General features: G+C 37.9%; 1 protein-coding gene across 2 annotated transcripts in view; it reads right to left on the bottom strand.

Annotated features, from left to right (window-relative positions):
• LOC106875100 (inositol polyphosphate 5-phosphatase OCRL) overlaps positions 1-13,591 on the bottom strand; it is an 81,758-nt gene that overhangs the window by 13,001 nt on the left and 55,166 nt on the right. For both annotated transcript variants that reach the window (XM_052971391.1, XM_052971392.1), the window contains 7 exons: positions 12,291-12,426; positions 5,993-6,103; positions 5,743-5,811; positions 4,825-4,921; positions 4,324-4,450; positions 2,311-2,419; positions 803-919 (listed from right to left, as the gene is read on the bottom strand). In XM_052971391.1, the coding sequence (XP_052827351.1) occupies positions 803-919; positions 2,311-2,419; positions 4,324-4,450; positions 4,825-4,921; positions 5,743-5,811; positions 5,993-6,103; positions 12,291-12,426 (766 nt within the window). The remainder of the gene's footprint in view (positions 1-802; positions 920-2,310; positions 2,420-4,323; positions 4,451-4,824; positions 4,922-5,742; positions 5,812-5,992; positions 6,104-12,290; positions 12,427-13,591) is intronic.

Genomic DNA, 13,591 nt, shown 5'->3' on the forward strand with positions numbered 1-13,591 from the left:
CACAGTACCTTGAGCAAATGTCTTCAGGGCTGACCAGTGCCTTCTAAATGAATTTGGGAGACAGGAACTGTGTAAAAGCCAGTCGATACACACACACACACGTGTGAGAGAGATTGTGGTTGTCCCCACCACACCCAACAATGCCTGACATCAATAGTGGTTTATGTCCCCATAACTTAGCAGTTCAGCAAAAGGAACTAACAGAATACCAAATAAGTCCAGGGGATGATTTGCTCAACTAGAACCCTTCAAAGTGGTGCTCCAGCATGGTCATAAGCCAATGACTGAAACAAAGAAAAGCTAAATGATAAGATTATACGAAGTATAAATGTATACAAAGTGTTTGCTTTGTGGAAGTTTACATTTTATACAAAAAAAAAACAACATTTTATAGGAATTAGCTTTGAATCGAAATTCACATCTGTTTACCTCAAGAAAATAGAATGGCAAAATTGAAAGCTTTCTTATTCAGCAGGACATCTCTTCAAAGCTGTATGGTGATGTAATGAATGGATGGATAAAAAAAATGTAGTCAGACTGTAATATATGGATTGTCTGATGTATCTAGGAGTTGTCATTACCTACCTTGGTTTAAGTTTTGACTATGTGAAATCATTGGCTCTATATTTATCGGATAGAAATCTGATATTTGAAAATGGATTATTAGAGCAAATTATTGTATTTTCAGTTAAGAAGAGTAGTAATTGCCATAGCATGGTTTGAACTGACAACTCCTTTGTTGTAAATCTTATAAATTACAGTCAATGAGTCATGAAAAAAGCTGCCAGGATAGCTTTCTTACCTGTGATCGACCATATTTAAACAAATGATCAATTAAACGCCAAATCTCCTTTGGGACTGCATACAACCGACCTCCTGTGGCAGCAATATCCACATCCTTTAAACTACCTGGCTGTTCCTGAATAAAAAGTGCAAACAATATTAAAGTAACTTGTAAAAATTGAATGTATTGAACACTGAGAATGTCACATGTATCACTTTCTCAAACGATGCCCACCTCCCATTTATATTAATTCTCATCTAAATATCATCATCATCATCATCATTTAACATCCATATTCCATGCTGGCACAGGTTGAATGGTTTAACAGGATCTGACAAGCAAGAAAGCGGCATTGAACTCCAAAGTGTATTTTGGCAAGGTTTTTATGGCTGGATATCCTTCCTAATGTGAACCCACTTTAGTGAGTGCACTGGGTACGTTTTTGGTAGCCCCAGCACTAGTGAGGTAGCTTGCAAGACAAAATCCCTTTGCAGAGTGGAGGTGCAATATTGAAGGAAGTGGCTTTGCACCAAATGTTGAAAGGGCAAGAACAGAGGTGTTGCTGTAGATAAGATAGATGGCTACCACAGCAAGGAAGGGAGAAGAAAAGATGGTGGAGAAGAGGTGCCAAGGTGTACCCTAAAGATACAAGAAGGTGGATAAAAAGAGAATGACTGAGAATTGGGAATGGCTAGATGGGTAAATTTAGGAGAATGACAGATGGTTGAGATGAGAATAGAAGTGAACAGTGAATATAGATCTTTCTTTTTCCTCCTTTTCATTCATAAAACGAAGTAATGAAGGTCAAAGTGTTTGTTAATCTTATTTTCACAAATTCCCTCAAGTTATTGGCAGGAGCCCACCCCACTCTCTTCTATCAAATAAATTCAGGTGTTTAGTTCCATATTCCAAAAGCAACAACAAAAAAAAAAAGGTATTTATTATATCATTCATACTAGAAAGGCCACTCAACTGATTAGCACTCAATCACTTAGAGACCCACCCCAGATGTGCTGTTTCCTATTGGTACCTTTTCTATTGAGACTATAATGGGTTCTGTTCTCTGGAGCTGGCTTGTACCTCTTTCACTTAGGCACAACTGGCCCACTTGTCACTCAACATCTCTTCAGTCCCATTATTTCTAATCCTTCCTCCCCACCAATCTCTGAAATCTTCTCTCAGCTCATATCTTTTCTGCAGTTATTGATTTGCAACAGTTCAATCACAACAATCAATTTCACTGGTCATAGCTATTTGCTTCTTCCTCCAGACTCAGCAAGCAAAAACAAAAACAAAAAAAAATGGTTGGTGTTCAGAAATGTGATTAATTGTGAACGTCTTTATCACAGTATTACATGTTGTAAGTTGATTTTTGTAGTGGTAGTCAGCTGTGTCTGACATGAAAAGAAATGTGAACAACGGTGACTGTTTTGAAGGAATTCCAAGACAATTCAAGACAAAATGGAGAAAGATAAGACCCCCCCCACACACATTGAAAGATTTTTTTTTTTTAAAGTACAACTCACCAAATCTATTAGTTGAGCCACAGGCACTTCTCGGATTGGTTGTTGCATTTGAATAAGAGCTTCTATAGAAGATCCAAAGCTGGTTGGAATGAAATTACCTGATACTGTGATGTATATAAGTTAAAGAAGAAACAATGTCACCAAAACTGTCAAGAGTATACGTCAAGGGTGTCACGAAAGGGTAGACTGTTACCTTTACAAGGGAGGCAGGACAACTAGTTAGGAAAAGATATGCAAAAATCACGATGGTATACAATACATCTTTCTCTTTTTTGCAGATTTAACACATGATGGCATCTCCTGCAGTGGATTTTGGTAAAATGGAAGCACGGGCGGTCATGAAGTTCCTCTTTTTGCAAGATGAAGGAAGATATGTGACTTTGGCTTCGAATTGGTAGACCAACCACCTTACTCTTCTGACTTGGCCCCTTCCGATTATCCCCTCTTTCCACAACTGAAGAAACATTTCAAAGCAAAGAAATTTCACTCCAACTCAGAAGTGATTGCTGCTACAGAGGTCTGGTTGGAGGCCCGACCTCCTGAATTCTTTTTACAGGGCTTAGAAAAACTGAAGGACCACTGCAATAAGTATATGAATCTGAAAGGGGAATATGTTGCATAAAGTCATAATCAATTGATTCTTGTGTTTTCTTTTACCCAAAACCAGAAACTTCCCAGCAACCCCACCCTGTACAAGGGAGACATCATTGATTTCTTGCTCTGTTTCTCGTTTCTGCTTTGTAATGGAATCATTACAGAATTGTGGTTTTTGAAGCTGAAAATTTCCAACAGGTGTTAGGAGTTATTTTCCCCTATTTGTCTCCTTAGTATAATGAGTAGTTATAGGGTTAGGGGTCAAACAAACGGCTCTCTTTTCATATCTTCTTTCCTCTCTTCCTTTGTCTCTCTTTGGAATCTCTTCCAGTATTTGATGAAAGACTATCTTGAAGAATGTTTATTGTTCTATAACGTTTTTTACCTTCATTGAGCGTCAACCTAATAATATTAACTGTGAATGTCCCTTGGACTTCTGTCGTTTTTTGTATTTAAGTTGCTTTATATCTATCAACACACACCTTTGTCTATCTTTCATTCTTATATAACTATTAACATTATAATGTGTCTTTGAAAGACAAATAATAAGTAGTTGTAACATACTTGGTCTTTTTTAAAGATATTGAAAATGTAGAGAAAAGCTGTTTTCCAAGGGGGAACTGATACCATGCAATAAAACTAACACAATGCATCAAGTAATTATACTCTACCAACTAACTAAACCCTTGGGAAATGGAAACTGAAATAAGCCTCTCTGTGTGTGTGTGTTTACATTTGTGCATCTGGAAATTGTTTCATTGTGGGTGGGGACATTGCTGTTTATATGTCAAGATTACTGCCACATGCCTAAAACAATCAATAAACCAACATGTATGATGCACACTGGCACATACACACACACATGTGCAAGCATGTGTAATGTCCACTTTCTCATGCTTGCATGGTTCAGACAGAATATCTACAGTTGCATGCACTTCCTGTTGCCAACCTTCACCTATTTCTAAGCAAAGTAATATTTCACCATGACCAAGGACTGGAAACAAACAACCTTGCTGGTAGAGAGTGATGCTCATTTACAATTAGCATGTGATGTCTAGACAAAGGTACACACAAACAAACACACATATATATGACATGGTTTGATACAGTTTTTGTCAGCCAAATTCACAAGGTAGCTGACCTGGAGCTCTAGTAAAAGACACTTGCTCAAAATACTGTGCAGCAGGGGCTGAACTTAAAACTATGTGGTTGCCAAGTGAACTTCTTAACCACATGATGATGTCTGCGCTGGTATCTAGAAAAAATTTGCTTACAATATCTGTAAGTTTTGGCTAGACCTATAAAATCTGTTTATTAAAATACCATTGATAATTGGCTATAACTTGACTAACATATTATTGTTTTTCTATTTATTACTACCATGTTATGTTGTCCAACAATAAAAGCTATTAAAAGGATATAAAACAATCTTTGCCACCAATAAGGTGAAGCACCAAGATGTCTTCAATTTTATCTTCATGACTGTTTAGTTTAGAAACAGTTTCTTCATCAACATACACCTCTAGCTCCACCTCTTGCATACCGTCTGCAACGTAGAAAGAAAAGGTACCAATTATTAACTCTTTTGTTACCATTTTTCTGCTGAAATACACTGATTTTGTTTCAATTAATTTTAAAAATAAGAAAGAATTTAGGGTTAGGGTCTTGTCATTATAACCCTTGTCATTATTAAGCTAGTATTTGGAATAGAAATTAACATGGAACATATCTTGAAGGTATTAACTGTTTCTCCTTCCTACCACAAACACAACAAGTTGAAAGATCAACTTGGTCATTGTAATAAGGCACAAAGAAAAATCAGGTGGCTCTGACTTCAGAGACCTAACTAAAATGAAGAGGTCAGTGATAAAGATGATTAAAGAACATTAAAGTGAAAAAGATAATGACGAGTTTTCTTACCTTGCTTAATAAATGCTTTATATGGAGTAATCTTCAACCAGGGCTTGCAATAACTGTCTCCATTTAACTTTTTAATGAACTCAAATTCAACTAGCCCCTAATAAAAGAAATAAAAGGGTCATTTTGTTTCAAAGAGTTTAAGGAGTCATCATCATTATTATCATTTAATGTCCATCTTCCATAGAGGCACAGGTTGGATGCTTCGACAGGTTCCAACAAGCCAGAGAACTGCAGTAAGCTCTAACGACAGAAAGGGCATCCAGCCACAGAAACTATGCCAAAGCTAACACCAACTATTTTACTTGGTACTAGCACTAGTGAGGTCACCAAGCATCCTGCAAAATGAGGCCCCTTGAATGAGTGGAGGTGTAGTATCAACAGGGGTGGCTTTGTGCCATGTGTTGAGAGGTTAAAGTGTGATGGGAGAGAGGGACAGGTGCCATACTGTCGAGGAGATACATGGCTACACCAGCTGGAAAGGGAGAAAGAGATGTCAGGGTGTACGGTCAAGGTGGAGGTAAGAGAGAATAGAGAGAAAGGGCCAGGAAGAGTGGATGGGTAAGTTAGCAAGAGTGTGAAAGGTTAGTGGCAGATGGACAGAAACGAAGATAGAGGTGAATGCAGTGAATGAAGGACACAATTAGAGGTATGGTCAATGGAGAATCTCAATTGGAAAGTGGGGAGCAGGGGAAGGAAAATTGGAGTGGGTCAGGGAGGAAGTGGTGAGGAATGGTAACATATACAATAAAATTATAGTAATTATATCAGAGGCTTTCTGGTGTCACTTCATCCATCCCAATTCACTCAAATATAATGCAGAGTAGCCTTAAATCTTCCCCTACTCAAACCGTTGTGCTAATATGGGAAAATCAAACTGAAAATGAGTGAACAAAGAATAATTAAGATAGAAAGCTTCACCTGGCCAGTATTGCTTACAACCACTTTCTGTTTCTTGGATTCATAAAATTTCACTTCACCAAAATTCAGCTGGAAGGAAATGAATTGAAAAGATGTTTAAACTTCTTTCTTTTTAAATTTATTTTAAAAAATTTTTTATTTTTATTTTTATTATTATTATTATTATTATTATTATTAGAAAGAATAGCAACACTTATGCATTATTTCTTTTTATAGAATTCATGGCTGAAGTGGTGAGAAATTGACTCACTTCTGCAATGTCAATCTTAACTTGAGGCAGGTATTCATTTTCAAGTCTGTCTAACCGCTTCATGATATCTTCGTAAACCTTTTTGGATTTTTCTTCATCAACAACTTTCAACTGAAAAATATAAATTACAATTTGTGAATTTAAAGAAGTATTCAGTGTAGAGAGAGAAAGCACCTGTTGGATATCTTATTTTCCAGAAATTACATACTTGTTTTTACATTTGTTGTTTTCAAATAAACAATTATGTGGAACACACATATTTGCCATTCAAAAATACGCAAAAACGTTCACTTCACTTACTGTATTAACAAATGCATGATCATTCTAGAAGCACTTCAATTTCAGCTGGGCATATTCAGGGAAAAAAAGGTTTTAGTGCATTGAAGCCCAGCTTCACATACAGACCTTGGGGTAATTTTCAAGACATTTCATGGCTAAAAGTGCATTATATATACCATTAAATATGGTAATGATTTATTATTTGCTATAAACATTTTTGTTGAGCGTGGCCGTTGCCAGTACCGGCTGACTGGCTCCTGTAGGATTTTCGAGCGAGATCGTTGCCAGTGCTCCTGGACTGGCTTGTGCGGGTGGCACATAAAAGACACCATTTCGAGCGTGGCCGTTTTCGTGCGGGTGACACGTAAAAGCACCCACTACACTCTCTGAGTGGTTGGCGTTAGGAAGGGCATCCAGCTGTAGAAACTCTGCCAAATCAGACTGGAGCCTGGTGTTGCCATCCGGTTTCACCAGTCCTCAGTCAAATCGTCCAACCCATGCTAGCATGGAAAGCGGACGTTAAACGATGATGATGATGATGATGATGTGACCCATACATTGACAGTTCCATAGCAACTGGTCAAAGATAAGGCCAGTATATATATAGGATTCAGGATTTTACTATATTTGTTACCACTACTTACACAACTTTTACTGCTGCTGCTGCTGCTACTACTACTACTACTACTACTACTACCTCTGCTAGTTCTCTTGTTGTTGATACAACCATTCCCATCCACTTATACAGTTTTTGACATCCTTCTCTCAATGGTTTCTCTTCTGTGATCATGGACTGAGAGATTCTGTCCTTCAAAGCTTTAGCATTCATATTATTCACAAATGCAATACTTATTCACATTATTTTGAATTAACCATGTATTATCTAGTAGCTAAGAGATTTTCATGATGTGATTGCTTATTTTTAGAATAACATTGTAGAATAGATGTGAGAGGCCTGGTAGAATATTTCATCTGAATCTGGCTCCTTAATTTGCTGTGTTGCACAATGCCAAAAGTGCTGAATGACTGACAGATGAAAGGAGGACAGAGTTCATGAATTGCAACTAAAAGCCACATTAATTGACCCACCACGAACTTCAGGCGATGGTAATCAGATTTATTGACCTACAGAGATCATCATCTTCATCATTTAACATCTGTTTTCCATACTGGCATGGGCTGGAATAGTTTGACAGGAGTTGGCTTGAGGTCCTTGTGAATTCTTGGCTAAGAAGCAGCCAAGAATTCACAAGGACCTCGAGCCCACAAGAGTTAACGAGTGAAACAGAGACAGACAGAAACAAGAAAAATGCCCCTGTTATTTGAATACTATACAAAAATGTCTTTAAAAAGACTTTTCTTTTAAATTTACCAAAATTTAATTTTTCAAAAATCTATTATTCATATTAACTGTTGAAAAGATCTCAAGGATCGAAACCGGTTCTGTAATGTTCTTTATAAAAGTATTTTACCATTTTCTACTTTGTCTTTTTTCCATATATATATCTACTCGTGTGTTCCTCTTCAACCTTTTACATATATATATATTTAGATTAACATTAAAACATTCAGAAAGAGAAAAAGGAGAAAGGAAGTAAAAGAAAGAGCAAGCTAGAAATGAAACAATGCTGAGAGAACTGAAAACTTAACATTTAACTTTTCAAAACTATAACATCTATAATGAAAATATTTAACAAATTTCTAAATCTATTTAATGAATTAATAAACCAAAGAAACAGATGACAAATATATTCACTGACAAAGTCTCACATATATAAATACCTAGATTTTTGTTCATTTCTTGAAATAACTTTTCTCCTCTTAATGCATGTCCCAAGGGTTCTCTTTGTCTCCCTCAATGATCAACTAGTTTTGATTTCACAGCAATGTCTGTTCACAGCTACCATGTCAGCTACAACTACACCATGTCAACCTCTTCCAGCACACTCTACCTTATTGTTTATCTGACCTGTCATTTTCATAAAAAGCCTGACATAACAAAAACAAAAAACAATGCAACTCACTCACTTTTGCAGTATTTGTTGCACATTGAATGTTTTCGTTATTAACTCTGAGTTGAATAATTTTTTCCAAGTGCAAGCTGTCATCTTAAACCACCTAATGGACAAGAGTTGTTGAGTGGGTTTGGACAAGCAAATTAGACATCACACTAACAAGTGTGTTCACTATTATATTGGTAGCTACTTTCATCACCACCCCCTCACCAAAGCTGCCACTTTGGCCAGCACAGCTAAGCACTAATTAAGAAGATTCACTGCTGTGTTCACAGTTTACAAGTACAAATATACATTTTCAACTGGTTGGTAGTGAACACACACAAGGTTAACATAATGTACACACACACACATTTTTCTTTTGTACTGTTGGCAAGGAACATTCATTAGACAATTACACCAGACTACCTTGAAGAAAGCTCACAAACTGGTGGTTTATAGTAAATTGGTTGATGTTAAAAGAGAATACTTTGCTGTAACAATTTATATAAAACATTATAATCAAGCTGAACCAATAGAAAATGTATTTACAAGTGAGAGGAGGGAGAGAAGGGAATGCTAGCATGGGTATCTCTATATATAAAGAGAGAGAGAGGTGGAAAGAGAAAGACAACTTGACAAGAAAGAAGTAACTTAGAGAGAAAGAGGGAATCAGTCAAGAAGAAAGAAAGAAAGAAAGAAAGAGAGATAATGTGGAAGATTTAATGAAGAGAGTTGAATTTCTTTAAAGAATTTGTAACAATATTTTTTCCTTCTTTTTGTTGGGTCTGGAAGAAGGGACCAGTGCCTGTGGCCTTTGTAAGCTCTTCCGACTCCTCGACCAGTGAAGCTGATGCTAGGAAAGACATAAGGAGGAAGGGAATTGCAGGAGGGGGGAAGGACTGGGTGAATTATAGGGAGGGGCTGGGATGTTGGACACAACAAGAGGAAGAGAGAGATAAATAGATGGCGAGAGTGCCTGGAAACATGTGGCATTGAGCCCAGCCAACTCCAAGGAGCAGAGGACTAATAGAGTAGTAATAGGAAAGGCAGAGAGAGAGGGAACCTTGGAGAAGTGGGTCAGAAACTGGAGTGTATCTGTGAGAGGTTTTACGTTAATCACTTGAGTGCCTGTTTTCTAGATGAGGTCCAGGTTGTCTGTGCAGAACAGCATTCACACTGCTCCTCATGTGAGGGCAATACTCTGCTGAGAGCAACTTATGAAGATGGTGAGCTGGAAGAGTGTTGGAAAAATGCTTTGTGGTACTTTACGATCTGAGTTCAAATCCAACTGAGGTCAATTTTGCTTTGTACACATTGTAAGGTAGTTGGTATTAGGAAGGGTGTTTTACCATAGGAAACATGTGAAAGCTGACACTAGAGCTTAGCAAAGCCCTGCAGCTTGTCAGATCCTGTCAAACTATCCAATCTGTGCCAGCATATAGTTTCAATAATTATGGCTACAATAATGAGTTTAAAAAATTTTTTTAAAGTTTATAATTGGGTGGAGGTAGAATATAAAAATAATACAAAGATCTTTGAGTTAACATTTAGAAAACACTTTTGTTTGTTTTTTGCATGGGTGTGTGTTTCCAGAGTGGCATCGAAGTCAATTAAACTTCTGAAGATAGGCATCAGCTTTAACAGAGTTTTGATTAGTTGAAAGTATTTTATTTTATTTATGTGTAGCTGGGAGAAGAATGAACATTTATTTTCCTCTTCCTATTTCAATTGATAATATCAACATTAAAAGATGAAACAAAGGTAAAATGAATAAATTATGCGAACGACTGTGTGTGTGTGTGTGTGTAAAAAGCCAGTGAAAGAGTTGGCTTGGTATCATGTAGCATGCTTTTGTCAATTGTTTTAGGTGCCTGTGTGGTTACAAGCAGACATAGATACATCTTGACTCTGACATGCTTTAACTCAGTGGAATAGCCAAGATAGGAGACTGGAACAATCTGAAGTGGAAGGCCTTCCTGGTCCACGAATAGAATCCACAACATTCATGACTGTGAGTTGAATACCCTAACCACAACTTTGTATGCAGAGGTCGGTATATTCACACACACACACACACACACACACACACACACTTGACACATTAATAATCTGGAGTCAAACAATGAAGATACACTTGTACCACATTCCTGCAATAACAACTTAAATAGTGTTGCCTTTCATTTCAATTATGGTTTCATCTTACAAATTCAAAGTAGGATGAGTTTTTTTTTTTTTTCCTGGAAGAACAGAAGAATGAAACAGTGATTGAAAGACATCAACCACTAAATCCTGGTTAATATTCTCATCATCATTTTAATGTCTATTTTGCCATGTTTACATGGGTCAGACAAGAGTATTTTATGATAAACTTTTCTGCAGCTGGAACTCCTTCCCGATCCCAACCTCACTTATTTGAAAGTGAGATAATAACCTTCTAGGTCTATTGAGCAACAAACTGCCTAGATAATAGGGTTACAAGGAGAACTGGAAACAATGCATAATGTATGAATGAGCTTTTTCACTACAAAGATCACACAACATAACAAGACATGCCAGGGTCTTCACAAGAGACTACAAACAAATGACACTGCTTGTGAAGCCCTTCTTTATAAACTAGTGAATGAATACCTGTGTGCAGTAATATGAACTCACTTGTGCCCCTCCACCACACAAACAGAGGTTTCTTTCAATTTCCCCTCACAAGCCTCAGTCTACCTCGGGCTACAGTAGCAGATATTTGCCCAAAATGTCATGTCATGAGGCTGAACCTGAAACCACACAGTTCTGCCATCAACCGATTTATTTATGGGCTGCTAGCATAAATATTTATGTTATATCTAAGACTGGCTGCCCCTGGGAGCTTCTCTACACTGATGACCTTATTCTTAAAGCTGAATCACTACCAGACCCAGAGAAGAAATTTCAGGTGTGGAAGCAAAGCCTGGAATCTAGAGTTTTAGAGTTAATTAAGCAAAGACCAAAGTCCTAGAAAGTAGGAAAACAGACAAATCACAAGTCTCTTCAGGGAGACGGCCCTGCTTGATATGTAAGAAGGGTGTTGGTAGGAACTCCATACGTTGTACCCAGTGCAGACTTTGGACACATAAGAGGTGTAGCTGCATCACAGGAAGGTTAACAGAGAAAATAGTCTTTGTGTGTGGCAAATGTGTGGCTACAATAAGCACTAAAAATGCACAGACTTCTTCAAATGCTTGGGGGATGCTTAGAAGAAGTAGATAGCTTCTGTTACCTAGGCAACCTAGTTAGCAGTGGAGGAAGGAGTTCTGAAAATGTAGTTCCTAGAATAAGAGCAGGCTGAGCAAAGTTCAGAGAGCTTCTACCTTTGTTGGTAACTAAGGGCCTCTCCCTCAGAGTGAAAGGCAGATTGTATGATGCCTGTGTATGTACAGCTATGCTACATGGCAGTGAGTCATGGGCTGTGACTGAAGAGAATGTGTGAAGGCTTGAAAGAAATGAAGCCAGCATGTTCTGCTGGATGGTGAATGTCAGTGTGCAGGCACATGGCAGAATATAATTGATTTAAGACAAAAACTGGGTGTAAGAGGCATCGGATGTTGTGTGCAGGAGTGAAGACTGCACTGGTTTGGTCATGTGATGCGTATGGATGAGGACAGCTGCATAAAGAAGTGCCAATCTCTAACTGTGGAGAGAACCCATGGAAGGGGTAGACCGAGGAAGACATGGGACAAAGTGGTAAGAAAGGATCTTTAGATGCTGGCCCTCACTGAGGAAATGACAAGGGACCAGAAGTTGTGGTGGTTTGCTGTACTTGATAAGATACATCAAGTTAAGTGAAATTGCTGTTTTTCACACATGCAGGTTTGTCCTTTGCCAGTGCCACATAAAAATGCACTCATGCACATATACACAAAGACCATGTGATATTGAGACATCTGGTACACACACACAAACAAATATATTCTATGTGTGAGAGAGAGAGAGGGGAAGGAAAGAAGAAAGAATGATGAGAAAGGAGGAATAGATTTAGAGCATATACTCACGCCAACATCAAAGATGGAACTGACAGGTTTGTGGTCACTTATTTTCAGTTCATTATGAGATCTGTAACAACTCTGGCAGACAGCGGAACCTTTCCATAAAATACGGTCACACCAGGCAGGCGCACGGCATTTTTCACTAAAATTAAAGAGACAAAAAGTTACATTAATCCAAGGGAAATGCTTATTGGGAATTACGCACACAAGTGTTTCTTTTTTTCCCCCAAGTGGTTCAATGGCATGTGTGCAATGTGATAAAGGTAACAGGAAGTAAAGCTGGCTCTAAATTTAGGTTAACAATATTAATATCCATAGAAAGAGGTGTGGAGTGGAGAAGTAGTGATTGTGGTGAATGTTATGGGAGTGGTGGAAGGCATACAATAGAAGCAATGGTGTTTGTAGTTTAGCACCCAGTCCCCACCCCCACCACTGCAAGTGACCCATGATAAAAGACATCTACAGTTATCCAGCCTTTTGTATATTCAAGACTATATGGTCTAATGTATCTTTCCATTTTGAAGTAAAGTGTTCGTGGGATTTTGCTGCTATCTCTAGCATAGTCAAATGACCATATACAAGCTTTTTCTGTCAGTTCATTTGGCTGAGAAGAGAATTGGTGTGTTAACCCTCTCAGACCTGAGCCCCTGTATCTAACTTTACCCTCCACCTGGGCTCCAGAGCAGAAAATTAAATAGTTGCATATACAGTCCAAGAGTAATGATTCGAAGCAAACTAAAGGACAGAATCGGCTGCAGCTTCTTTTTCTGTGTCTGTTGTTCATTATGGCTTTATCAAGAATCCAGCAGAGATGACGTTTAAATTATTCCTAATATGGTGTGACAGGGTTAAGATAAGTTGGAGGTGGTGATAACAGCAACAGAAGAGAAAATGGATATTATTGAGAGAGAGAGAGAGAGAGAGAGAGAGAGAAAGAGAGAGAGAGAGGTTGTTACATCTTTGACATTGAAAGCAATGTATTATGTATAATGAACCATGAATGATGAAAGTGAGAAGGGGAGAGAGGGATTAGGAGAGTAGTAGTAGTAGTAGTAGTAGTAGTAGTAGTAGTAGTAGTGGTAGTGGTAGTAGTGGTAGTAGTAGTAGTAACTGTTATTATTGTTTGGTCCCAATCAAATTTCAGTTGTGACCATTTTGAGTTTATTGTCAGATATAAAGAATTCCCCTTCTTTTTCTTAAGACTTAGCAAAGGGAGGAAAGGTAGCATTAATGATTTTTCCAAGAGCTCTGTGACTGGAGGGAGAAAGTTATTTTCAGATGGGAAACCTGACCAAGAAGCATGCAAC

The sequence above is a fragment of the Octopus bimaculoides genome, chromosome 10 (genome assembly GCF_001194135.2).
Source record: "Octopus bimaculoides isolate UCB-OBI-ISO-001 chromosome 10, ASM119413v2, whole genome shotgun sequence".
In the NCBI taxonomy this organism is placed as follows: domain Eukaryota; kingdom Metazoa; phylum Mollusca; class Cephalopoda; order Octopoda; family Octopodidae; genus Octopus; species Octopus bimaculoides.